This window comes from Seriola aureovittata, chromosome 7 (genome assembly GCF_021018895.1).
Source record: "Seriola aureovittata isolate HTS-2021-v1 ecotype China chromosome 7, ASM2101889v1, whole genome shotgun sequence".
NCBI classification, from domain to species: Eukaryota; Metazoa; Chordata; class Actinopteri; order Carangiformes; family Carangidae; genus Seriola; species Seriola aureovittata.
This window is the reverse complement of record NC_079370.1, coordinates 19,766,052-19,792,981: the sequence shown is the minus strand read 5'-3', so window position 1 is coordinate 19,792,981 and position 26,930 is coordinate 19,766,052. Positions and strand designations below refer to the sequence as shown.

The following is a 26,930-nucleotide window of genomic DNA, read 5'->3' as shown; positions in this document are numbered from 1 at the left end:
ATCCGTCCCCCCAGAACATATGCCTGTTGAATTATTCAGGGCCAGGTGAGAATGGTCTTCAATGTGGGCATGAACAAAGCGACAAGCATCCCCCAACCCATCCCAGAACCTGTTTCCAGTCTCCTAATGCAACAAGCACCTATTGGGCAAACAAGATCAGTAAAAATGTTTTATTTTAAACTGATTAGATACAGATCCAGTGTTAAATGCTGCTACAGATTCCAATAACAAAAGCAATGAATTTATTAAATTCTGGTCTAAACTAGAAAAAAAAACAAAGAAAACACATGAGCTTGGAGGACATTTTGCAGGTAGTGTGAGTTCAGGGGCAGATGACCAGACCTATAAACACATTCTATCCAATAGCATTGTGAGGATAAACAATAGGACCCACTGACTATGAAAATGTGGTTTTTAGAAAAAAAAAACATTCAGAGATCTTTTTTTTAGGATGGTTAAATATGACGTTGTAATTTTGCAACAGTGGGCCTTACAGATTAATAGTGTGTGGATTTTAATTATCTTATCTGATCCTACACTATATGACATAACACAACACTGTAGGTACACAACCTTTTGTATTTTTATACACACGTCCTCAGGATATGTACTTAGTTCAGAGACACCTTTCCTCCTGTACCACTGTATTGAAGATGATGAAAGAAACTGATATGATTTATGATTAATTGAATCCCACACTCGACTCCACCTGCAGATATCTCTACAATTAGTGTATTTATCATGATGGTAAACTCAACAATATTGTTTTTGTTCTCAGTTAACGGTGGAGATCAGTTGGTCGTCCAACCGACTAGACTGATTCTTTCATTTATTTATGAAGGTGGCAAAATTACAATATATTAATGGTTAAGGATGAGAATGATGATGATCAGCATAAAGAGAAAGATAAAAATGATGGGATGTTTGCGATTTTAATTATCACAATTCATAGTTTGAAAATTAAAATACCATTAGCTATTAAATGACTGACGCAGAAACTCTTCCTCACTCTGTGTATGCCACCACCAACCTAAAGCATGTCTCTCTTATCTGAAACTCTCAGTTGACTGTGCTGTTGACAGTGTATAACGTCAGTACTATGCTTTGTGAGCTTGAACCATCAAATTACTGTGGTATTTTTGTGTAACCTTACAAAGAGACTTCTTTTACACTCAGTAAACAGTTCTGTGTTGTGTGACCTGCATGTTTTGCTTCTGCATCAAACCATTGTAGCGCACTTGGATTTATCAATTAGCTATGAATAATATTTTGCAGCTAACCTTGTCCTACTTTTTTCCACTCTAAACTGTTTTCTTTGCAGGTCCAACTTAGAATTTTTTAAAGATTATTAAAATAATTAAATTTATGCTGATTCACATTAAATTGAAAACAAGAGCAGATAAAACTCTCGGCTACACTCGGAAAGTGGGCACACATCAATAGAAACTGGTGACAAACTAGTAAAACTGCATTGGCTAGATACAATCAACAAGGCATCTTGTTGAAAATATCAGGCATTCTTGATAAGGACGGGACTCCTTCCAGACGCAGTTTCACATTCAGGAACATTGGGTGCCGACCTTCTCACAGCAGGGTGACAACAGTCCCCGATAAAATTTGTATTCTGACAGTGACTGGAACCCATCTGGAGCACACTGGGAACCAGTGCCGTCTGTTAGTGGGCACCCTGACCAGAGTGCAAAGGTCTATTTGTGCCCAGTTACGATCTGGCACACTTCCCCTGGCTGTGGAAACTGGACCTTTACTGTGTATGTTTGATATGACTGATAAATGCAGGCTTTAGTATATTCTTACCAACAAAGTGTTTTACTGTGGGGGTCGGTGACAGCCTACTGACATTTGTGGTGTGCTGCGTGTGACGTATGAATATATGGATGCACATTTACACTTTTTGTTTTGTTCCTGTATATAATGCAAGCAGTTGTCATAGCATCCTGTATTACAATATTTCACCAATAATTTATTATTTTCACTCTTTGAATCTTGAATCCTTATTTTCCTTCTCTCAATGAAGAAAATGTGAATGCACTTCTTTATTAAAGAGTTTACTCATTTCATAGAACGCTGCAAGGGGAAGGTTGATTGTTCCCTACAGTTAGGACACATGATTATTTCATGAAACTGTTTAATTTATAGCTTAATTTCTCTTTGATATCAAACCTACTTCATGGCAGCCTTACACTATAGCAGCAAACACCGCTTAATGAATCACATTACCAAATCTCCTTGAAATCAATTAACAATTTCAAAGTCATTCGAATTTGTCGAAGTAATACTTTTATTTAAACCCAAAGCTTCACAGCATCAAAGAATCCACCCACCCCACTAGTATAGTAACTCTTCTTTAGTTCTGTCTGTGGCTGCTCTCATACTCAGCTTCCTGCTCTTCGTCTCTTAGATTACCGTCTCCTCCCACTCGAATACTCTCTCTCACTTTCACTAGATGCAGAGAGGAGTGGCCACTCCCCTTATTCTGAGCTTTGAAGAGTTGCCTGTGAATTGTTCTGAATCTTGTGTGGACATTTCTGCTGTGTTTACATTCATCCACCCAACTATTTGTTTGGACCCGCTAACTCTTTGAGTGGGCTTGTGTGTGAGTGTTTGTACATTTTCGTACATATTTTTTCTTTTGGTGAGTGGTGTGAGTATGTGTTATCTGTGCCCCCACATAAGTGGAGATACATCTGTCTTTTTTTGTGCTGCTGTGTTTGTATATCTTCCTTCCCACTACTTCTCACCCCACCGCCTGCTTACTAGTAATGTGCCAAAAAAAATTATGTATGACTGTACTGTATATGTGCTTTTCAGAGTCATTACAGTTGGTTTCTCTTGTAGTACTGCTGGAGGAGTTCAGACTATTTTAATGTAATTTTATGCATCCAAATAAGCATTCTAACAACCTATTGACAGATGACTTGTGTCAGTTGGAACACTTACAAAATGAGCTTTAATGAAGGAAGTGTGAGATGTGTTTTTCTCTGTCTGCAAGTCTTTTCTGTGTATTTAGTTTAGTCACTTTTAGGACAAATGAAACTCAAACTTTTCTATTCTTCTGTGATTTTTTTTCTGTGGAAATGAATTTAACTTAAATATACCTCAGATACCCAACATTAACATGCCCCAAAGCTTGGATAACCATTGCTTTTATACCATAAAACACAATATCAGACCTCTCAGTACCTGGCAAGTGGCACTGTAATCACTTTGTTCCAATGGAGCTCAATGCTTCTGTCAAGTAATACTTAAGGGATTGCTTTGTAATTTCACTGTGATTGCTTCAGATCACAGTCGGAAGGATTTTGCGATTACAGCCACCAGTAGAATAGCTCTGTGGCTTGTCCCAGTTTTTAAACGATATGGGGGGTGGACGCAATTATTATGCAATTACAAGCATATTAAAATGAGGCACTGTGTAATTACATGTTAAAACATTTGGTTTTAATTTAATTATTCCCTTTTCTCCATAGGTATTGGGTGATTAAATGTAAATGATAACATTAAATATACAGTGGATGTTCAACAATGAAACAATATCAAATGCTTTGAGAAGAATGCAGGTTTTGATTGTATACATATTATGCAGAAGAATGATCGCTGTCCACACTTGTGTGTTGTGACTCTGTCCTAAGCAATAGGTTTGGATTCGTGCCCAGAGCCGCTGCCTCCCAGTAACGGCCAAAAAGTGGGAGACCGCTACACCGTGGGTGACATGGTTTCCTTTCAGTGTGATCAAGGCTTCTCGTTGCAGGTGGGTGAAAGCATTCAGAGCTAGTAAAGCATATGAGTCTGTCAAAGCAGCTCTCTTATATTTATGATAAGTGAATCATATCTACCTGCCTGGAGTGACAATTTCAAGGAAATACCCGAAAGGATGAATGTGTCAAAGCAGCGTTACAAAATACTTTCTCTATGACATCTGTGTTTGTGAGTAAGTGCACGAAAGTGGGGTCGGTCCGTGTATTAATGCTTGCATCTTTATTTGTAAGTGTGTGCGTGTGTTTGTGTGTACTTTGCTTGTGTGCTTATCTGCTTGGATATTCGTGTGAGTGTGTGCTGTTACAAAGCAGCTTTAACGTCTTCCAATCCTCCCCGAGTAGATAGTGTAGTGGTGGAGTTTTGAGCTGTAGAACTTTCCGAGGCCATGGGCAACGGATTGTGTTAACAGTCACCTCACTAATCCCCCACCGATTTTTCTTCCCAGGCCTGGCCATTCACTTCTTCTCCCATTCTCTCTGGACCAACCAGTAACTTCATACACACATCTTCAGGCTGAGAGTCTGAATACTAGAAATAGACTGCAGGCCATTGTGAAAACAAAAGCACAAGTATGAGTCTTTTGAGTTCAGTTTGTACTCTAGTTAGCAGCAAGAGGTCCGTCTCCTACTCTTGATACCATCAAATATTTACAAATTTTGGGGAATAAAAAAACTCTGACTTTTAACAAATTCCAAAGATCTACAGGACAGATGTAAAATCTGCTGCAAGCACCTGTCGGTTTGATCTCTTGGTGTTCATTTTCTTTTCTTTTTTTTTTCATTGTGCGATGTTTCGGTGAATGTATTGTTTTTGTTTGTTTTCCTCAACAGGGTAATGCATATATTACCTGCATGCCTGGTCCCGTCAGAAGATGGAATTACCCTGTACCTTTGTGTTTAGGTAATGTGTTATTTTCTACGGTTTGACATCAGCAGCATTCAGGGTTTCAATGAGGTATTATTGCAGACAACAAACGCATATTTGTTGCATCACACACAGACTCACTTTTTTTTTTTCTTGTCTCTTGCCATTCACCTTTTCTCATTGACTTTTTCCTTGTTCATCCTTTCTTCTTCCTTATTTCTCCCATGCCAATACTTTACTCATACACAGCCACACAATAGATCAGTGGCGTCACAGAGGACTTGTTATTGTATTAGCGAAAGCAACAATTTTATTGTAGGATCGGAGAAGGGGATGGTGGGTGGGCGTGGGCGGCTTGAGGTGGGGGGTGTTATGAATTTTCTGCTTTCCCCTCCAGTTGAGGGCTTTGCACCATCTCAGTGTGTTGTTTGATTTTTGATACCCCTGATGAGAGTCTCTAGCCTCCCCTGACACTTCTTCTGAAGTTGATTGCCACTGTGATAGATTCCAGAGATTACTAAGGAAGTGCTCCACTTTCTGTTTTGACACCTCACTGTTTTGTTGCCCCCAATTACACTTGAACACAAAACCACACACATACTAGTGCAAGCACACCCTTACAGTACATATAAACACACAGAGATAGACGCTTTTTCATGCAACCACACATTCACTTTGCTCTTCATGTAAATGTTCTGTCCCTGTGGTTTTCACAGTTCACTGCAGACATAAATCTCAGCTTTACTGTTGACAGGCCTTTTCTTGAATGCGTGTGCTCGCTCGTTAGCGCAGCTCCTCGCCCGTCTGCAGTGCATACGCTGATCCCAACACCCCAGGATCTGTATTCACTTTGTTGCTGATAAACTCACATCAAAGTGGTTGCATGCCCCTGCACAAACAGCATAACATCCTCATAAGTGCTTCTCCTCTCCTCTTTGCTTTCAATTCATACACAAACAGGTCAAGCAGGTTTCCCCCCACCAGGAGCACAATCAAATCCCAAGATAGTTTTTCCCCCCCATTCTGGCCTTGTTTCATGGACCCCAAAGAAATGGCGGCAATACCCCTTTCGTTTCAAACCATTTGCTACATAAATGGGCCTGTTAAGATTGGGATGGAAAAAAGAGGAATGATTCAGCTACAGGTTTACATTGATGCCTCTGGTGACTGTAATTGTATTACACCTGGGTGTTTATGTAAGACTAGGGCATATGCCACAGGAGGGGAGGGGATGAGTGTAACCTTCACAGCAAGCTGAAGTGTTCTCTAACGCACAGTCAAAGAAGAGAGGTGGCGTGTTGCAGGGGGGAGGGTGAAGTAATCACTGCCACTGCTGAGCACTGTGGTGCTGTGCTGAATATTGACTCCCTCATTTATTTTAATTTAAAGCACCAACAAACAAGGAATGTGCCTCAGTCTGTTATGTTTTTCACAAATGCCCTTATGGAGCATAATCCACACAGTCAAGCAGAGATGTACAAGCACATTTCACAAACATGCTCAAACACAGAGACACACCCAAAACCAATCTGAAGCTCATAAAGCACCGTGCAGGACTTCATTCTCTCTCTTGCCCCTTGTCTAGTCTGCATATAAACGCATAAGAACATACACATGCTTAGGTGCACTTGTGGTAAATGCACACAAACACAGCACCACCATTCTTTATCTTTCTTGACCACATACCCAGCATTCATGCATGTACTTTAACTTGCACATACATACACAATGCTCTTTGCCCCCTCTGCAGATTTGCCCCCATAGTCATTGTTTTTCTTTGTTTTCCCATTGAGCCGCTCTGTGGAGAAGTGACATGTTCTTTCTCCTTGGTTGGTCTCCCTCAGCTCAGTGTGGCGGGTCTATGACAGACTTCAGCGGCGTCATCCTCAGCCCTGGCTTCCCAGGGAATTACCAGAGCAGCCTGGACTGCAGCTGGAGAGTTCAGCTCCCTATTGGCTTCGGTCTGTCATCCCCCCTCTGTCTTTTCCTTTCTTCTTCTCCTCTCTCTTTTTCTTTTTTGTTCTGCTTGTTCTTCTGTGCTGCTCTCTTCTGCATTGTTCTGCTTGCTCCTCTCCTCTCCTCTCTTCTCCTCTCCTACTGTTCCTAAGGGACATACACATTCACTCACTGACTTTATTTGTATATTCTTTAAATTTTCTCCTACATTAACCCATTGTTTCTGTTTTCAGGGATCCATCTGCAGTTTCTGAACTTCTCAACAGAGCCTGTTCATGACTATCTGGAGGTGCGCAGCGGGAGTCTGGAGACGGGAACAGTGATTGATCGGTTCAGTGGCCCCGTGGTCCCCAACTCCCTCTTTAGCACAACCCACGAGACCACTCTCTTCTTCCACAGTGACTACTCCCAGAACAAACCCGGCTTCCACATTGTCTACCAGGGTGAGGAGGCAAGATTGGTGGTATCATAGCAGCAGCTGAAAAAGTATAAGAAAGTTGAAGAGCGGTAATGCTAATAGAACACTTGGAAGACTATCAGTCTGTTTTTAGACCAGGAACCAGCGATTAGTCCTGCAAGGCAGATGCTTCCTCTGAGGTCGAAAGATTAAAAAAAGTTTAAGAATAAAAAATCAATACTGACCTCTGTTGATACATTCAGTAGCACATCCTTGAATAGTAATAGTGTTGGCTATGTCAGCGAGGTGTTTTGGTTTAGAATGTAGAAGATAAATATTAGTAATAGACTGGCAACACAGTTTAGAATTTAAGTTTTTGGACAGAACCTTGCTTTGGAAAAGTTGGAAAAGAAACCAGACACACATTTTTCAGTTTATCAAGGTTTAGAAAAGACCTCAACCACCATAGGAACGAAGGAATGTGAATATGAAATGAATATGAAATATTAGGAATATGGATATGAAAGATCATATAAAGTGAGCGTGTAACTTAAATAATCTGTATTTGAGTTCTTAGGTTTTTACCTTGGCAACCTGAACAGATTTTTACCACTGATGCAAGATTCACAGCTCTTAGCAGGCCACAAGACCGGCTTTGGTTCTTTGAGGTCATCATTGCTGTTGGAGTACACAGTATTATAGTGGCAGGGTCTTATTATTTGTTTTCTGGAGTCTTATGTTCCATAAACTTCCTCTGCTCTGTATGGGTTTGATGTTTCCCCAGCATATGAGCTACAGAGGTGTCCGGACCCACGACCGTTTCGTAATGGCATAGTGATCGGTCAGGACTACAGTGTGGGGATGACTATTTCCTTTGAGTGCCTCCTGGGTTACACTCTGCTTGGAGAGCCATCCCTCACATGTCTGCATGGAGTCAGCAGAAACTGGAATCACCCCATACCGCGCTGCGAAGGTGACTGGCTAGTGTCTTTTATAATCACAACAGGTGTTTTCCATCTTTTTTGTGTCTGTGCAGAAAAAAAAAAAAAAACCTACATCTACAGAATCAGCAAATTATATTTATCAGTCATGAAATGCCTTTTCTTTGATGTTTTTCTGTCACTGTTTCCCCAAACTCATTGTGGAAAATCTTTCTAAAGTCCTCTAGAAAGTCATGCATACTACTTTCTGAGAAGCTGACTAAAGTAAAGACAGAAATGCTTTTCTATCATCATTACCCACTAAAAAACAGCTCTTTGAAGTTATTTCAAATAGAAGAATACATGTTTTTCAGTCTGCTTGTTGTCACGTCCTTTATTCTGGCACTTTAAAGCGTCTGACTCACTTTTACCACCAAAGTACAGTGCCACCACTTTACTGAACTATAAACTGATACAGCCCATTATAATGATGTATGGAGCATTTGAAAGTCTTTATTACAAAGCTGATTATGCCTGTCTCTGTTGTAAATTTCAAGGAGACCTCTCAGATGTTTCTTTGGTATGATAGATTATGTCTTTTCTCTCATTAGTTAAGTGAAGCACTACCTACGAGTTTGGCATTTGAGGGAGAGGAGTAGTTTTGTTTTGCTCTGTAGACGCCGTATTGTCCCTGTCGAGTTTACAGTTCTTTTTGATCTGGAGGGCAGCGCTTTGGCTTTGACTCCTAGTTCAAAGTCAAATTTTAGCACATTCCCTCTGATGGGGCATGATGGGGGGAGTTTTTGTGTCGGAAATACTCAGTGTCATCAAGTTAACAGCAATCTAGTAACCCTCCCCCGCAGTCATATCAAACAGGTGCACCCCCCACCCCCCCCACAGTATTTCAGTGATAACCCAATAACATGCAGTTATGGTTTGTTTTATCAACAGTTAGTGGTGACATAGCCATAAAAGATTTACAACTTGAGGTAAATCAAAGACTGGCTTTCTATTTTTATCCAGCCTCTTTGACTTTCTTCTCTCCCTCTAGCTCTCTGTGGTGGGAATATAACATCCATGAATGGCACTGTTTACTCTCCTGGACACCCAGCCGAGTATCCACACTTCCAGGACTGCATGTGGACTGTCAGAGTACCTCCTGGGTATGGCATCTCCATCAATTTCTCTGTTATAAATACAGAGCCAATCTACGACTACATCACTGTGTGGTAAGTTCTCATTTCTATCTCAGTGTGATGTTCATCATTCATCACTCATCAGCTTATGGCACACATCAAACAGACAAAGCTGCATGCAGACTTCTGTTGACAATTGTCTGGGGACAGTCCTCCTGAATTAGAAGTGATGTCTGTGGGATTTACAAACATGTGATGCAGATTTTACAAATAATACTAAGCAGTAAGCCACATAATGTGTCTATATCCTCGTTGCAGTTTGCACCATTTTGTACTATATATACACAGTGCATTGCAAATGGAGCAGCTCACAAAAGGTTTGATAAGTTGTATTTCTTTTCTTAAAGTTCCCCTCCAAACGTTTTAAAGTATGTGAAAATACTCTTCTACTACTACTCTTAGTCGTTGTGCTAATGCAAACTCTTGCTCACTGTACTGACAAGGTTATTTTACTCCACCTCAAATTGACAGGACTGGTTCCTTATGTTTGTGATGTGTGAGTCCCAGGCTGAAGCTAAAAACTTGATTTTCATCAGAGGGGGTCTCTCAACTGTGCTGTAGGTCAGAAATGTCACTGAGGTTTTAGGCTGTGCCTTTGTTCCCGTATGAGGTTTATTTCTCTGTTCAATATTGTAGATATTGTGAACTCATTTTTTTGTTCTCCATTTGTGGCTTGAGTAAAACTATAAATACTGACCCAATTGTCCTAGAATGGTAAAACAGGTATTGATATTCTTTGTATTGACTTTGCTCCATCCTCTCGTTTCCCATCTATTTATTAACTTGTTAACATATATGTTAACATGGTCAAAAACAATTGAAGAATATAGATTTTCACTCTGTATGGAATGGGTCTTTCCCTTACTTGTCACAAAAGCAAACTCAACAGCTGCACAAAATGTTAAGGCCATAGGCCAGTTGGACAAGTTCTGCTCACAGCTTTTGGTGTGACACCCATATTAGATGAGCCAAGAACCATCCAGGTATGTTGACCTTTGTCTGGACATTTGTGGATTCATTTTTCCCCTGAAAACTTATTTCCTTACGGCCCCCTGCTGTTTTTCTGCTAAAACAAAAAAAAAAGAAAAAAGATTGTGGTACGTGATGAAATAAAAGAAACTGAATTAAAGTCTGAGTCACTCCGTCCCTGTTCCCCTATTCACCAAAATTATGGTAGATGTTTAACTCCAGATCCCCAGTGTGAATGTTGCATAAAAAGACATAAATGTGTATCACAGTGAAAACATTAATTTGGAGTTACTGTGGATGTTTGTTAGTTATGTAGAAACAATAGAAACTGTCTCTTGACAGAGAGTAGCACAGTTATACTACCTGCCTCCTATCACTCCAGCAACTGTGTCTCTTTGTCTACCTCTACCTTTCTGTAGCCTCTCTATAGTATAGTAAGCCTTAGGCAGTCATGGAGCTGCCCTCATGGGTGATGGAGGAGGGAAATGCCCTCCAGCATCTGGGGCTACAATTCATAGTATAGAAGGAGGGAGCTACTGGCACTCCTGTTTTCAAATGAAACAGCGCATAAACAATCTGTCCCCTGGTAGCAACATTTCATTTCCCTGCCTGACTGCCACCTCCCATTTTGCTGATCACTCTGAAATGAAACTGCAATAAGACTTTTTTTTAAATTTCTAAGATATTAAAGGTATATACACATACAAAAAGGCATTTAGACTACATCATTCAGGTGAACAGGCCTGGAGCTATCTGAAAGTGCCAGTAATGAAATACTTCTTTCTTGTACCAAACTAGCATTTATACACAAATAAAAAGTACTGTCTCCTCGCGTTAATCTGTCTTTTTATCCACTGAGAAAAGCAGCATTTAAGATATCCCCACATGCAACACACAAAAACTCTTATCCAACTTATTTAGGCAACTTATTTCAGATATAGATCATGACAATGTGCTTACAAGGTTTTGAAAGTTCTCTCCTGCTCTGATTAGTGGAGGTGCTTCTGTGTCTTGCAGTCAGCAGCTAATGCATGCTTCATAAATGGCTTCACCGCTAATGACAAATTCTATTATCACCCCACAGCCATCCACCCATCCATCCATCCATCTTCGGGTGGGGGATATGGATGAAATGTTCATGGTTTAATGTTGCTATAGTGATACATGTGATGTAAATTTCCTGAAAAATATCAATTCAGAAACAATTTATATATATAAAATAACCTGTGGGAATGCCTGTTTTTTGTGAATAAGATACCCGACAAATCAAGGCACCTCATCACAATACAGATTAAATCCTATAAATTCAATATTGCCATCGATTAGTCCTACAGCATTGCTCCTAATCACCCAACAGATGTAGAAATATTATAGGGTTAGAATAGCTACCCCAGCAGAAATGGAACAAAAAATCTCTGTCTATCCATTTTTAGTCGCTTCCTCCCAGCTCCACCTAGAGGATCCTGAGGTCCACCCAGTCCACCTGAAATATCAGAATATGTTCTGGGTCTGCTCTCAGTGTCTCCTCCCAGTCAGATGTACTCCATGGGGAGCCACCCCAGAGACATCCTAATTAAAAGTCTGTGCTACCTCAACTATCTGTTTTTAGGAGGAGCGGTGGAGCAGAAGGTCTGTTCTGAGTTCCTCCCAAATATCTGGATTCTCACTCTATGACCCCAACCTGCACAGGCAGCTCATTTCAGCTTCTTGTGTCCATAAATCTAGAACTTCACCTTCAGGCTTAGCTCCATTTTCAACATGACATTTTAGTACTATGCCACTTGTCATTTTCACACTTCATTGTACCCTCATTCAGAAGCAAGGCCCATAGATACTTAAAGTCTTTTACTTGGGGCCACAGCCCCAACTGCCAAATGTTTCTGTCCAAGAGACGTGTCAAACATGACAGGCTGACAACATTCAGGGCCTTCGGCATCTCAGGGTGAATCTCATCCACCGCTGGCATCATGCCAGCAACTATTTCAGTGACCTGTACTGCTGTAACCTCTTGTCTTTGTATCTGTTTTGTAATTTAAAAGTGCCTGAAGGAGTTGGTAGACTTGTTTCCATCACTTGAAACATATTACCATTATCACATCTTTGCCACCTATTCATTGTGCTATGACATTTTGTGTAAATCAAAGTTTGATTTTCTGGGCCAGCCCTATGAATGCGGATGTTGCTTGCTTGCTGACTGACTGACTGACTGACTGACTGACTGACTGACTGACTGACTGACTGACTGACTGACTGATAAAGTTACACCATTGGTTGGCCAGCAGAGTGTTGGAGTGTGGATCTTCATTGGTCATTGCTCTTTCAAAATGATTGGACATGAACAACCAATGTTGCCTGTGAGATAAACCGACTTTTCAGACCACTTTAGCAACTTAAAAAAAAAAAGAAAAGAAAAAAGCACCAAGTGACAAATCCAATGACTTTTTGGACAGACCCTCGCTACTTTCTGTAGAAGAGAGTCTTCAATATTGCCCCGCGAGGTCGGGCTTTCTCTCTGCAGGCACATCTCCCTATGCTGACTGTGTGGCAGCTGATGTGAATGAGCTTATAACTTTGTCTCTGGGTGATAGTTTTAGATGTAAATATGACAGAAATCACACCCCAGCTGCCTTCTATAACTTATGTGTTAAGTGATTTTGTCATATAATGTCACAGTTATAAAATTTGAATTTTACCAGTGCAGAGAAGCAGTTTGGTAATGGCTTGGAAGTGATTGCTGGTTAACATGTAGTCTTAATGGACCATGTTTCATTCTCTATTTGATACTTCCATTGTCTGACAACAGAAACAGAAACACATGTAAATGAGAACAGCTTCATTGGGAATTCAGCTGTATTAAAATACTGTCTACGTGGGTACAGATTGTAAGAGAGAAGATGACAGATAAAGGGCTGAAACTGACACTAGGAAGAGTGCAGATAGCTTATGACATGGTCCAGCCATACTCTAGGTTTTGACCTAGTTTGACCTAGTCTTGTTGAGTGTTGCCATGTCATTGAAGTGAAGATACAGCAAGCTGACATGTGCTGCACTGACAGTAATGTAGATGTGGGTTTATGCTCCCATGGACATATCTACCCTTCACAGATAACAGCCTACTCTCCCTGCTCTCCATTAAGGGTGAAAATCAAAAAGGTCATTATAATTCAATTAAATTTTGATTCCCAGGGCTACACTTCCTCATACTTCATGGTATTCAGTTAAGTGTGTAAGAATTTTGTGATAAGCGTCCATACATTTTCTGTAAGTAACAAATGCTTTCATCCTTGCAGGGTCATGGGGGCTGAAGCTTAGTGATAACCATACACCCTCATTGTGTATGCATGTACAGAATGTTAACAGTCCTAACTAAATTTAAATGGCTGAAGAAAAACGAGATCACAAAAGCTCTTGTGGATTGTGTACATTGTTGCAGAATGTATATATTCCACCATAACCTTTTGGAATTAGTTTTAATTTTAAATTTCTGTTTTTTTAAACTATTATATTATTTTGTGTCCCATTAAACCATTAACCATTCGCACTGTAAGTGAACCCTTTGATTTAGCAGGAATTTTGCACCACTCTTCCTACAGAACTGCTTCAGCTCACACATATTCTTAGGATGTCTAGTGTGAGTGTCTTGTTTCATTGGGTGAAGGTCTGGGCTCTGACTGAGCCACACCAACAGGTTGATTTTCTTTGTTTGATGTCATTCCGTAGTAGATTTGATTTGATGTTTATGATCATTATCCTGCTGCCTCACCCAACTTCTACTGAGCTTCAGCAGGTGGACAGCCACCCTGACATCATACTGTATGATGCCTTGATAAACTTGGGAATTAATTTTCCCTTTGATGCTCTCCAAGCCCAGACGTAGTAAAGCCCCAAATCATGATGCTTGCTCCACCTTACTCCACCTTTTGGATGAAATTTTCGTGTTGGTTTTCAGTTTTTACACCATATACAGTATAGTGCTGCATGTTCCTCCCAAACAATTCAACCTTAGCTTTATCAGTCCACAAACATTTTCCCAGTAGTTTTTTCGGGGAGCAGCAGCTTCCTCTGTGGTGTCCTGCCATGGTCATGCCATGCTCCATACAGCCATGCACAATGACTTGTTTATGGTAGACTCATGAACAGGGATGTTAACTAGCTCCAATGATTCTTTTAAGCCTTCAGCTGTTACTCCGGGCTTCATATTTATCACGTTGATCATTCTGTGTTGTGCCTTTCATCTTAGCTGGACACCCACTTCTATAGGGAGAAAAGCCACAGAACTATCTCATCTCCATTTATAGACAGTTTATCTGACTGTGGACTAATCGATATCTGAAGGCTTTCAAATGACTTTGCAACCCTTTCAGCTTTATGCAAATCAACAATTCTTGATCCTAAGTCTTCTGAGATCTCTTTTGCGAGGCATGGTTCACATCAGCAGATGCTTCTTGTGAATAGGAAAATATTTTTTATAAGTCAAAGTAGCTCTAACCCACTCCTCGAATGTTGTTTCATTGTCTGGACTCCAGATTTACTCCTGATTCAAGTTAGCTTTTGTTCATTACCCGAGGGGTTCACATGCTTTTACCCAACCTACACTGTGAATGTTAGAATGATGTATTCCATATGGACAAAAATGATCTGTGTGTTATCAGTTAAATATGTGGTGTTTGTTCGAAAACACAAACTAAAACTTAGATCAAGATCTGACCACATTTCATAACAAATTTATACATAAATGCAGATAATTCCAAAGGGTTCACTTTTTCTTACCACCGTATATAACATAGCTGGAGGGGGCAAAAGTTTCAGCACTACACTGCCTTGTAAATTAACATATACTCAGCTTCCACTTTGACACTGCTGATTAATGTGAAACTTTTTCTCAGATCGTCAGAATGACTGTTAGGTTCACTAGACTACTTGGGGATAACTAGACCTGCTCTTTGATCCCAGCAAGTTATTACTGGTGTTTATTCATAAATCATTTGCTCTCTCTCTCTCTCTCTCTTACTCTCTGTCATCCTCCTCCCTTTACTCTTTCAATCTCTCTTTCTTCCTCCTCCCTCACATCTCGTACTCTCTCTGCTTCTCTTTATGTGTGAATAAGGGATGGACCTGACCAGGCCTCACCTCAAATCGGTCAGTTCAGCGGCAACTCTGTACAGGAGGGCGTGTCCACCACCGCCAATCAGATCCTCATCAAGTTTCACAGCGACTTCAGCACCAGCGGCTTCTTTGTGCTGCATTATTATGGTAACCTCCCCTTTGATACCATCTAAGTAAAGACCTTGTTCCACACTGCTGTAATGACCCTTATTCATTTGATGTTCAGTTCTCCACATTGCAGGAACCCTGCTATAGTAATTAAGATCACAAAAAGAACAGAAAGAGATTGTCCTCATGCTTCTACATCGGAAGGCCTTTAATTTTCCCTTTTTTTTATGAGTCATTATGTGGCCTTTCTCATTTTGCTACACGGTATTGCTTCCAGTTCTGTGTAATGATAAATGATGAATGCCTTCTTATGCCTATTTTTCAGCTGCACTATTAAAACGCCCCCTCGAAAAGAAGTTGATTAATAATAAAATGTCCTCCATCTCAGCTAAATTAGTGATTGGTTTTTGATGATCATGAACAGTGATAGGTGGCAATTTATGATCTAATCAAGTTTCAGTATGATGAGAGAGTAAAGAAAGTGTTGCAGTTGAATAGAAAACACACACACACACACACACACAAACTTTCTATCTCTTACTTCAGTGCTCTGTTGCAGATTTCAGCATTTGTCCTCTCCCCCACAGCTTACCAACTGAGAACATGTCAGCCACCCTCTCCTGTCGCCAATGCCACTATCCTAACTGATGATGACGAGTTTGAAATAGGTTTGTCTTATTTTATTTTGCTTGTTTACTGGCCAGCGACAATATATAATAAAATAAATTTGCACCAGACATAAGGTAATTTGCTTGGACAGCCATGGATGGAGAGAAAAAATAGGAGTAGACATATCAAATGCTTGTGGTCATTAATTAATTAGTTAGTTTATTACTCGTTTGTTGAAAGCATTGTTTCTATGTCTATGTCTTACCTTTTTCGTGAATTTCTTAATTCATCTGTCCATTTCACATTTTGAAATAGCTTTGTAGTACATTTTCATTTGAACATATACATTTTTCTATGATACAGATACTGGGCAGATATGTGGGTTTTCTTTTTTTTTGTTTTACTACTTTTACTTCCTCATTTCATTTGCAACGTGACTTTGTTTCTATCTTTCTCTTCTTTTTTTTTTAATGCGTTTTGCTTTTCCTTGTATTTCTTCCCTGCCTCTTGAGTGTTTTCCATGTATTCATGCTTCTTGCAATGAAATATTAGTTTGAGGGCAGGGCTAATTAACTCTCCGTATATGCTGTTAGTATTTTCAGTGTTCAGAAGTGATTAGCAAAATGAAGTGGAACTCGTGGCTAGTGGCTGCCTTACTTTGTGTCTTTGAAATTGAGTGTTAGTTTGATTTCAAATGTGTGTGTCTGTGTGTGTGCACGTGTATGTGCATGTGTGTTTGTGTGCAAGGTTGCAGCTCTGTAATCTAGTGAAGTGCCTTCAGTACTCCAGCTAGAGGATGTCAATCTTCATTAGAAAATGTGTTGTTGATTACTGTTTCAAGTGCTTGTACTGAGGAAGCTTTTACTAACATAGCTCTATGGGGATGTGTGTGTGTGTGTGTGTGTGTGTGTGTGTGTGTGTGTGTGTGTGTGTGTGTGTGTGTGTGTGTGTGTGTGTGTGAGAGTGATTGCGTGGGCGGATGAATGGATGGATATGTTTTTCATGTCCACTCCCGGCTCATGCGTGTGCATTTTTGCGTGTGTGTGTCTGCATGATTGGGGGTGTAAATGACCTCACAGGGGATATTATTCGGTACTCGTGCCTGCCAGGCTTCACCTTGGTGGGCAGTGAGATTCTGACCTGTCGTCTTGGAGAGAGGCTACAGATGGATGGACCCCCACCAATCTGTCAAGGTTGGTTTATTCAGTGTGTGAGTGTATGAGTCTGTGTTGTTTTTGTGTGGCTTTTTAAATGTTCTTGTGTTTACTTGTGTAAGTATTCCTCACAGTGTGAATTCAAATGTTTGCATTTGCACATCCACCCACATTTATGTGTTTTATGCATTCATGTTCGGTTATGTGTGCCTAAATTTGTGTTTACTTTGCTAAGGTTGGTTGCAATCAGCAGCACCTACTGTTGATGCATCATTTAACAGACTGCCAGCAGGGCCCCCTCTAGCAGGTTCCTGGTGGCAAGCAGCATCTCCATTCTAATTCATCAAGGCTCAGAGTTAGAATGCTACTGACCCAAGATCACAGACCTCTGCTCCCTTACAAACCAACACTTGACTTTGAAGGCTGAGTGTGAAACAAATTACAGATCAGCAGGTTTCATATACAAGTTGTTTTTTTTCTGTAGCAGTGTAAAAAGGTAGAAGGTGGGCGATCAGAGCTTCTTTTTTTTTTTTTTTTACATAGTAAGAGATGGGAGCTTAAATTTTACCCTCTAATCCTGCTCAAATGGCCCCATGGGTTTGATTGATATAAAAAGTCATCCTATCCATGTTCTTTCAGAAGATGGATTTTCGAACAAGAAGCAAAGGAAAAGAAGTGTCTCTGTTGTCTGGATCAAAGATTTTAGACCAAAAAACAAATGCCATCATCCAGCCTGTCGTGCCAACACATCTTTTCTGAAGACAACAGAGCGCTCTGAATCCTTCTTTTCCCTATAGATAGCCATCTTTTGAAGTGCCCTAAAGTCCTTTCTCTACAAGTCTTGAGATGATAAGCATTTCTGTCTTTTTATTTCCAGAAACTATGAGTAATCACATAGGACTGGTGATCAAGGCATGATAGATACTCAGCAAACCCCTGCATTCATAAAGCACCTTAGAATAGGATTAGCGATTTGGAACCTATTGTCTCATCCCTGGCTGTTATTATTTGATGTCTGACTTGATATCTTGGTTCTCACCCTGGAGCAATTTTGCAGCTGACATTGTTTTGCTCTTACAAGTAAGAAGTTGGCCAATTTCATTTTATATATGGAGAGTGTCATAAGTAAAGCAACACATAGTAATGGCAATGCTTAAGTCGAGTGACCTCATCTCTGATCCAATATCTAGAGGCTACTCATATTCTTGTACTTTACATGCAGGACTGCCAGTGAATACTTCTATTAGTGTATGCACAAAGGTCAAAGAGACCAAAAGCATGGCAATATGATAAAATGCGCATTGAGGTAGGTGTGTGTGTGGGAGTCCTGAAAAACAAGGCCTACCTTTTACTTTTGCTGCATTGGGCCTACCTAACATTTTTCAAAATTAAAAATGTATAAAAACAAAAGGGATATGACGTCCTACAGAATTTTATTAGCTTGTTAGACATTGCATACTAAAGAGAGATAGAAAACAAAGGAGAGAAAAGTTTCATTGCATACTCCGTCATGATGGTCTGGCATGCAGATATACCATCATTTATAACATATCAATCGAATTGTAGTAAAATGCTTTTCAATGCTCAGTTCTATTGTTTGTTTGAACGTGACCAAATTAGCAGATCAGCAACAATAGGAGTAGTTTGGAATCGTGTTTCTGTGCCTATCGAGGGCAGTGAGTCACCTGAGAGTAGTGGAGGATATTTGAAGCTTTTTCTTTTTGTTGATCTTGCCAGCTCACCTTCTCATGTGTTTCTGACTACACAGAGCTCTGCTAAGATCAAATAACTCCTATCACCTAAAACTCACATACTGTACTGAAATAATTTCACTGGCTTCAATGTGACTACATTAACCTGCCAAAGCCAGATGGCTAAAGTATGTTGGGACTGTTCTGGTAGACCCTAACATTGTTTTTCAGTTGATTTCATTGTGCAAGGCAATCAGTCATATACTAGCATTTGAGATGTTTTAAAGGACCTATTTGTAAATTTTGTTATTGCTGCATAGCCAACATTAGCAGTAACAGTTGTTAACTTACAATTCTACGACAAATGTTGCAAGTTCAGTATCAGGCTTCATTCCTTTACTTGCCAAGGAGCTGTCTCCAGGGGTGGAAAGCAACGCCAAATGTTAACCTTCTTAACTTTCAATCTTGTTTTGCTTCAATTTCTATCACTTCTTTTTTTTCTCTTTGAATTAAGCATGCTAACCAGCTAGCCCGAGTCCGACAGAACCATCTCGTCATTTTCCAATAGAGAGTCACAGTAGCGTCCAATCTGCCCTGAGGAAGTAGCACTGCTCAAAGAGTGTATTTAAATCTCTTGTCTTGTAAATGCAACGATGGCTGAAGCTCTTAGCAAGAGACCACCACCATCCGCTCCCGGCAAGAAACCATGTTAAGCAGCAGAGAAAACGCACATTTTAATGTTTGACAGCACAGGCTCTCATACATCATAGTAAATTGTGTTTTACACTGCGATGGGTCTTCTTAGTCAGGTCATGCTAAATTTAGGCTATATAAAAAACAAGCATAAGAGTCCAATAAAGATGTTGCACTTCCATATGAGCAAGGACTCAGAAAAAATACAGAACATCCCCATACTGAAATGAGTCAGGTGATTAGTCATCATATATACCTTGATCAAACTGCTCCTTAAAACCTGCCTAGAGCGTTAAATTGGCATAGTTAGGACTACATTTTTAAATCATTATTGTAGTCAAGAAAAAAAATTTACATTTTCTTTTGCTGGATATGTTATGTCCTTGTGCCACCTGTAGCAAGAAACTAATTGCTCTCCTTGGGACACGTAGAGTTGAACTTAATTTGAGTTGACCCGCTATTCACATGCAAGAGGTTGCTAGAGTAAGCTTGTAAAGGGGCCATTTCCTGTTGGCAGCTAGCCGATAGGGCAGGAAAAAGAATTCTCCTGTGTTCCCTATTCCGCTTTTGTTTGCTGTCAACCCTTCTGTTAATTGTCATTTTAGGCTTATAAGATAACACTGAAATGCCCTTGCATGGCTATGCAATTTCACCCCTAAATAACCCTGGTTGTTAAGATATTTCCCCAGGCTCACTCCTTATGAAAGCCTTTTGACGAAGGTTATGCGGAAGCTTGGATCAAGGATAGAGCCACAATTGAGCTGAGTGCTGTATGTTGAGTGCTTGGTAAACCATCTGCCGCACTGAGGTTGAGTCTAACCCATTAAATGTCGTCGAATAGCTCCTTGTCTTCACATAACCATTGAGTCTTTGAGAAAATCTCCTGAAAAGCAATTTTTGCTCTAACTTCATCTTCGCTGGATCTATTTCTCTGTAGTCAGCAATATGTATCGTTGTTGTGATATTCTCATTACATACACTCCAGTGTGCTGAGTTAAAAAAATAATAAACAATCGGTTGTTTGCACGAGGAATAACCAAGTCCCATCTTGCAGTGTTTGCAAGATTTAACATTTGCCACTGCCATTTCTTTTTAAACCAATCATGTTGGAATGTATGCCATTTTAGCAAATAACCTATACGTTAAAACCCGGTGCTTGATATCAGTAATTTCATCACTTACTTTGCTGTAACTGGATGAGGATGGCTGGTCAGTATACCAAGTAATGCTGATTCCCTTGAGATCAGATGGGTCTTCTATCCACAAGATGAAATTACAAAAATACCAGTAAACTATATTGTGTCATGTTTACCAGCTTTTTTAAACAATTGTATTTAAAATGTGATTATTTTTTATTATTTTTATTGATTTACTGGATTTAGCTGCCTTTAATTTGGGCTATATTTTTCACAATATTAAATGATTTGAGCCAGTATGGTAGTAGTATCTGTACTTTGCATTTGTGTTACACTAAGGTGCAGAGGTGTAGATTTGTAGTGTAGGCAAATAATCATATAACACATTGTAAGCCTAGGTCTGCTCTCAGGGTAGCTTCCTATCCTTATCATGGTTCTCTAAAAACTCATCCTAAAAAGTAGCAGTATTGAGGTGTCTGAAACAGTTTTAAGCCTCTCCTAATTCATTTTTTTAATCCCTGCACCTAAAGTTTGAGGCAAAGCAGTTTAAACCATAACTGTGCTTACTAGAGAGACTTGTGTTTGTTGCCTGGCAACGTTAGCTTATTAAACAAGTACTTGGGGCTTCATGATTTCAATAACAAACTCTTACCAAGTAGATGGCTCTATTTGCAGTGCATTAGATCTTGCCAATTATATAATATATACATAAAATCTTAAAGCCGTATAGTATGGTGACATGCTGCAGGGAATGGGAATCTGTGCAGTGCATAAAGGGTTTTTGGGTTGGTAACTCCAGTATAATAATCTGTAGTAAAGAGATTTAGAATTGAAATCAGCAGTTGTTGATAGCAATTACTTACAAATTTAACACATTGTTTAAGGTGACTTTGTACAGGCTGTATGACAAATATTCCCACTGGCATCAGTAAAAGCAAAGGCTCCTGCTGATGACAGAACTGAGGAAGCAATCGTGTGAACTGCTGCAACTGCGCCAACTGAAGACCCCATTCTGAACTCCATCATATTGCCAGTGAAAGTCACAACTCTCCTGCTAAAGCCAAGTGCAACAAACCATGTTTTCTTGTTTTTCATCTCAAATACAAAATGAAGTCTCTTAACTGTGTAGAAACATGCTCTTTTTCTCTTTTTGAAAGTGTGGGCTTTAGAAAGCAAAGGTCTTGAATAACTAACTGTTTAAAAAACTCAAAATTTAAAGTGTAACTGGCTTGAAATGACCAACCAACTACTGACCTGACCTACTACCATCCACTGCGGTGCATTTTATGTTTGTGTCTTTGTGGCCTGTAAAACATACAAATATGCAATTTTGATATAATTAGTTTCCATGAACTCAAAAGTGAAAATTCTTGAAGAAATTCAAAGACATTCCGTGCACACATTGCTCTTCAACTTTGGTCTTGCATTTACATATGTACAGTTGGGAGCAGGTCAAAATTTTCTATTTTCATTATTGAGAACATAATAAATCAAGAATATACAGTGATTGGAAATAAATAAAAATCTATTACTGCTTTGAGAAAAGCAAAAAGCATCCGGTCAGGAAAACATTTATACAAGTATGCAAAGAAAAATATTGATTATGTTACTGAAAAACTGTCAGAAAATTAAATTGTTATGTTAATTTATTTTCTGAATAGATCAAGTTGAGATTTGTTGCCTCCCTAATGAACACAGTACAGTGTTTCCATAAACATTGATTCTCCTGTGTGCAAATCCTGCCATGCTTTTTGTTTTATTATTTACATATAAATTTTAGTTGTTGCTGAGATGTTGAAATGTTCTTGACCTCTGTGCCCACACAGAGCTGTTGGTGGACTGTGTGGTAAATGCATTGTCATTTAGGAAATCATTGACTTTGACATTCTGGAGATCATATCTGCCTGTTGTCTTTGAGCCAAAGGCTGTTCAAGTTCAGCCAGTCAAAACTTTTGCGGTGACTTGCCAGCGGGAATATTCACACTGCTTTCTGTTACAGTTCTTTCCCCACAGCTTCTTTTCTTGATATATGTCCGAGTGTTTCTAGTGACCTTTTTATCTGGAACAGTTGTTGGCATTAACCTTTCATATGCGTCATGTTTCTTCACTTGTGTCCCTGAAGAGAAACTTGTGTTACCAGTAGAAAAGGAGAAGAAAGAAACAGCACTGTCATTATTTCAGACATGCCAACCTACAGGAAATTAAGGGAGTGCTCTGAGCTGATACACATGAACTCTCTCACACACACACACACACACACACACACATACCCACACACACACACACACACACACACACACACACACACACACACACACACACACACACTCACACTCACACACACACACTCATACACCATTTTTCCATACAAAGTTAGCTGTCTCACCTACTGAGTATTATTATTTGAGAGATTGATATCAGGGGAGCCTGGTGACAACAGCAGACTCACCATCTCAGCCCTCAGGTGCAGTATCATTCAGGCTGAAATTTTTTCAATGTAATTTTTACTGTCACTGAGCAATCCTGTCTTCTTTTCCCTCACCTCATCTTGCTTTTTTGCCTCTGCTGGGCTTTCACCCCCCTCTTTCGCCTCTTTCCTCCTTCCTCTCTCCTTCCTTCCTGTCATTCCTCCTCCGTAACTTTGTTTTCCGCTAACGTGGCCTCGCCCTTATTCTTTTTCTTACCTTTCTCCCAGTACAATGTCCAGCCCATGAGGTGCGCTTTGACTCAACTGGAGTGATCTTGAGTCCAGGCTACCCTGAAAACTACCCTAATCTCCAGATGTGTTCTTGGTTGATTAACGTGGAGAAGGGTTACAACATCACTCTGCACTTTGAACTCTTCCAGACAGAAAAGGAGTTCGACATCTTGGAAATATTTGATGGTGGGTTTTGCTGGGACTTTGGTGTTTGAGTTCTATCATAAACAATTAGTGAGCAAATACAATAAAATACAAATAAAGCAAATTTAATTAAAGTGGAATCACTGATGGGTTATCTTGTGTATCCTTCCATGTTCTGAATGCTGTATCTTAGATTTTTGGTTTCAATGATGTGTTCAGTAAAATAAATTGTAATGTATGGTTGATGCCATGATTAGTTGCCATTTAGAAATATTACTCATATTTGGTCTGGTCTTCTTTCAGACATATCTTTAATTAACGTTGTTTATTCTGAAAACATTGAAGATGCATGTCTATTCTGTCTAGATTAATGCTTGTTTTTGATGTTGATCTGAGAAACTGTGTGTGTGTGTGTGTGTGTGTGTGTGTGTGTGTGTGTGTTCGTGTGTGTGTGTGTTCGTGTGTGTGTTCGTGTGTGTGTTCGTGTGTGTGTTCGTGTTCGTGTTCGTGTTCGTTCAGGTCCCAACATCTACAGCCAGAGCTTAGCATCACTCAGTGGTGACATTGAAACACCCTTCAGCCTGACCACCACAGGCCACCAGCTCCTGTTGCGCTGGTCCTCTGACCACGGCACCAACCGACGTGGCTTCCACATCAGATATGTGGGTGAGTATCAAAGTATGTATCCAGCTTATAATCATATTCTCTTTTTATTAGTACTATTTGAATATATTTTGTCTTTAAACTGCAGCAAAGTGTTAAAAGTCATGGGTTTACAATTCGGGCAGTTATAATTTAGGCACTGTATAAAGACACTTTTATTGAATAAGTGATAACACTGCATAAGGGCAAATATTCATTGAACCCTCTCTGCTGCAGCTACTGCATATTTCTGTGTACACAACATGACCCCATGATTTTTATCACAGTGTGCCGTTATTGTTTCGGGGTATTATTTATTGAGTTTTTAATATCAGTTAATTTACAACAATATTTTGAAGTTCCACAGAAATGATAATGGCTCACAATAGGAGATGTTTTCATACGCAAAAACCATGAGGCAGGAAGAAAGTCACTGGAAGGCTTGCATGCTGTTTTGCACTCCTTAATTTCAAAAGGTTTTAAATTCTTAATTGGCTCTTTAATAAAGCAAGTGGTGCTAAGCAAGAGTAGCACAGGGAATCTTCTTCCATTTGAAATGCATCAATAATAATGAAAAAAGCACAAAAGACATTTATATTTCATGTTGTGTCTTTCCATTATATTTAATACACGGGAGTGTTACCGTGAAAGCAAGTCGGCATGATGAATTTTGTAAAGACGACTCCTCCTTGACTTGATTGACTTGAACAGGAACTGACTTAAACTCCAGTGCTTGTCTTTTCGTCATAAATCCCTGCTATCTCCCAGTCATGCTGATTTTAAAGAATGTTTGACAGCATTTATGAAGCGCATAGCACTCCTTTGGATTTTCTGTCCCATCAGCTATTTGGTGCTCATATTCTGGAAATCCCATTTATCTTTTTTTTTTGTTGTTCGATGGGCTGTAAGATGAGGGAAAGTAAGGCTATGGAACAAATAACTGCAGGTATCACATGTGTTAACTGAATATGCAAAAGAGATGTGACACTCCTCGGGCATTTTCCCTCATTATCTTTCTGCATTTAGAAAGGAGCCTTACTGTGACTTAAAATGTTCACCTGAGTCTTTTTCCAGAGGAGCTTTGTTAATGCATCTCATCCTTTTCTCTGCTTAATGTCTCTGCTTAACTGTTCAATATCCTTTTCCCTTGACTTCATTCTCACCTTTCTCCCATTTCTCTCTCCTCTCCTTTGCCTTACCATTCTTGCCCCATCCTCTCCCCTGTTCCTTTATTCCTCAATCTATTGTAGCAATGTACTGCAGTACCCCAGACTCCCCGCAACATGGCTTTGTAGTGAGCCAGACCGGGGGTCACCTCAACAGCATGGTGCGCTGGGCTTGCGACAGGGGGTACAAGCTGATCGGAAAGGGCACAGCTGTGTGCAAGAAGACCACCTATGGCTACTACGCCTGGGACGCACCAGTTCCTGCGTGTCAAGGTGAGCTCACTGGCCCTGGCAGCCTTTTATTTCCAACTTCAGCCAGCTTCTTTCCTTGTTCTTCTGGTCACTGCCTCTGGACCCCTACACTCTGCAGACAGACAGGCAGGCAGGCAGGCAGGCGCTTAGGGCAGCAGTGTCTCAGCCCAAGCCCCATTCCTGTGTTGTTAGGAGCTGAACTGAATCCAGCCTGATTGAGAGCAGTATCCTATCAGGTGGAAAGGAAAGAGAAATCAATCCGGCCTTTTTCTGTCAATTTCCACTTCTTCAAATTACTTTGGCTAACTTGCAATTAGCATGCAGTGTCTGCTGTTGCTGGGTCTCACTCAACTAATTGGGTTCTTTGATGTGCACATGTGAATTGTGTGCATTTGGGTGTGCATGATTGCATGCACTAGCAGAGATACACATACTCACACAGGAGCAAACAGCAACAGATGGTGTGCTCAATTGCATTTTATCATGATGCAGTGATATCAAAATATGTATGTCACGTACTTCAAAATGATTTAAAAACACTTCACACCTGTGATTGATTCCGTTAGTTTGGTAATTGCACACAGTTTTTCCAAAGCACATAAACTCAACCATTGCTGCAAATGAACTAATATATAGGTACAGATGCTGTCCATCTGCTATCTGCTAGAGCAGTGTTCAATCTTCCATTTTTTCCAATTCATAATGTATGATAGGTTGAGAATGTACAATATATTAGGTTCTCCTTGTTGCTCATGCATCTCAGAGAAAGAGCGATGACCTAAAATAATGTTTCAGGACCACTGACCTCCTTAGCTTTAATGATTTTAAAGCATTCAGTCTTTCTAAGTCGAAACTTTTCATCTGCACTGTAGAAAAGTTTTTGGTGCTTGAGATTAGTATCTGATAGATTGTGATTTAACAGTACTCACAAATGAATGTTGATTGATTCTCTCATGGGGTGGTGAGGGGCAATGTAATGGCTCCAGGCTATGCTGGCAGATTCCTACCTTTGATGTTTCTCAGTGTGCAGCTACCATCGCTGCACCATTTTACGACGTGTGTGTTTGCATAACTGTTCCAATTTAGTGTGGGCCTGCAGATGTTGGTTTCCCGACTATTCACTCGCTCTGACTTGGCTCCGATGATAAACACCTTGAAAACTAGTTGCTTGAGATTTCTGTCTGGTTTAAGCTCTGAGGCCACAGCAACACAGATTTAGGGGTAAGGACACAGCGCTGCGTGGGAGTTTTTCTGTGTGTGTCAGTACTTCATGCTTCTGCATGTGGTGAAGAGTTACTGTCGAAATTAGTGGCCTTATTGGATGTGCTAGTCACTTTAATGACTTAGTCTTCACTAAAAGTAAATCAGTATTGAGTTTTCAGAATTACCCACAAATGAAAAAAGTATAAAATGTCAATCTAACAAATCCTGTAAGTTTCTTTGACTTCTAAT

The 26,930-nt window shown here is 40.0% G+C and overlaps 1 protein-coding gene across 2 annotated transcripts in view; it reads left to right on the top strand.

Moving 5' to 3' along the window:
- The window catches only part of LOC130172442 (CUB and sushi domain-containing protein 3-like), a 216,283-nt gene that overhangs the window by 136,776 nt on the left and 52,577 nt on the right, over positions 1–26,930 (top strand). Inside the window, exons 38-49 of one of the 2 annotated variants that reach the window (XM_056381188.1) lie at positions 3,651–3,769; positions 4,608–4,677; positions 6,486–6,602; positions 6,831–7,040; positions 7,779–7,967; positions 8,966–9,143; positions 15,187–15,332; positions 15,881–15,961; positions 16,982–17,095; positions 23,272–23,460; positions 23,938–24,084; positions 25,311–25,499. In XM_056381188.1, coding sequence (XP_056237163.1) covers positions 3,651–3,769; positions 4,608–4,677; positions 6,486–6,602; positions 6,831–7,040; positions 7,779–7,967; positions 8,966–9,143; positions 15,187–15,332; positions 15,881–15,961; positions 16,982–17,095; positions 23,272–23,460; positions 23,938–24,084; positions 25,311–25,499 — 1,749 coding nt within the window. Of the gene's footprint in view, positions 1–3,650; positions 3,770–4,607; positions 4,678–6,485; positions 6,603–6,830; positions 7,041–7,778; positions 7,968–8,965; positions 9,144–15,186; positions 15,333–15,880; positions 15,962–16,981; positions 17,096–23,271; positions 23,461–23,937; positions 24,097–25,310; positions 25,500–26,930 lie in introns of both variants that reach the window. The other variant, XM_056381187.1, reaches the window with a different exon arrangement.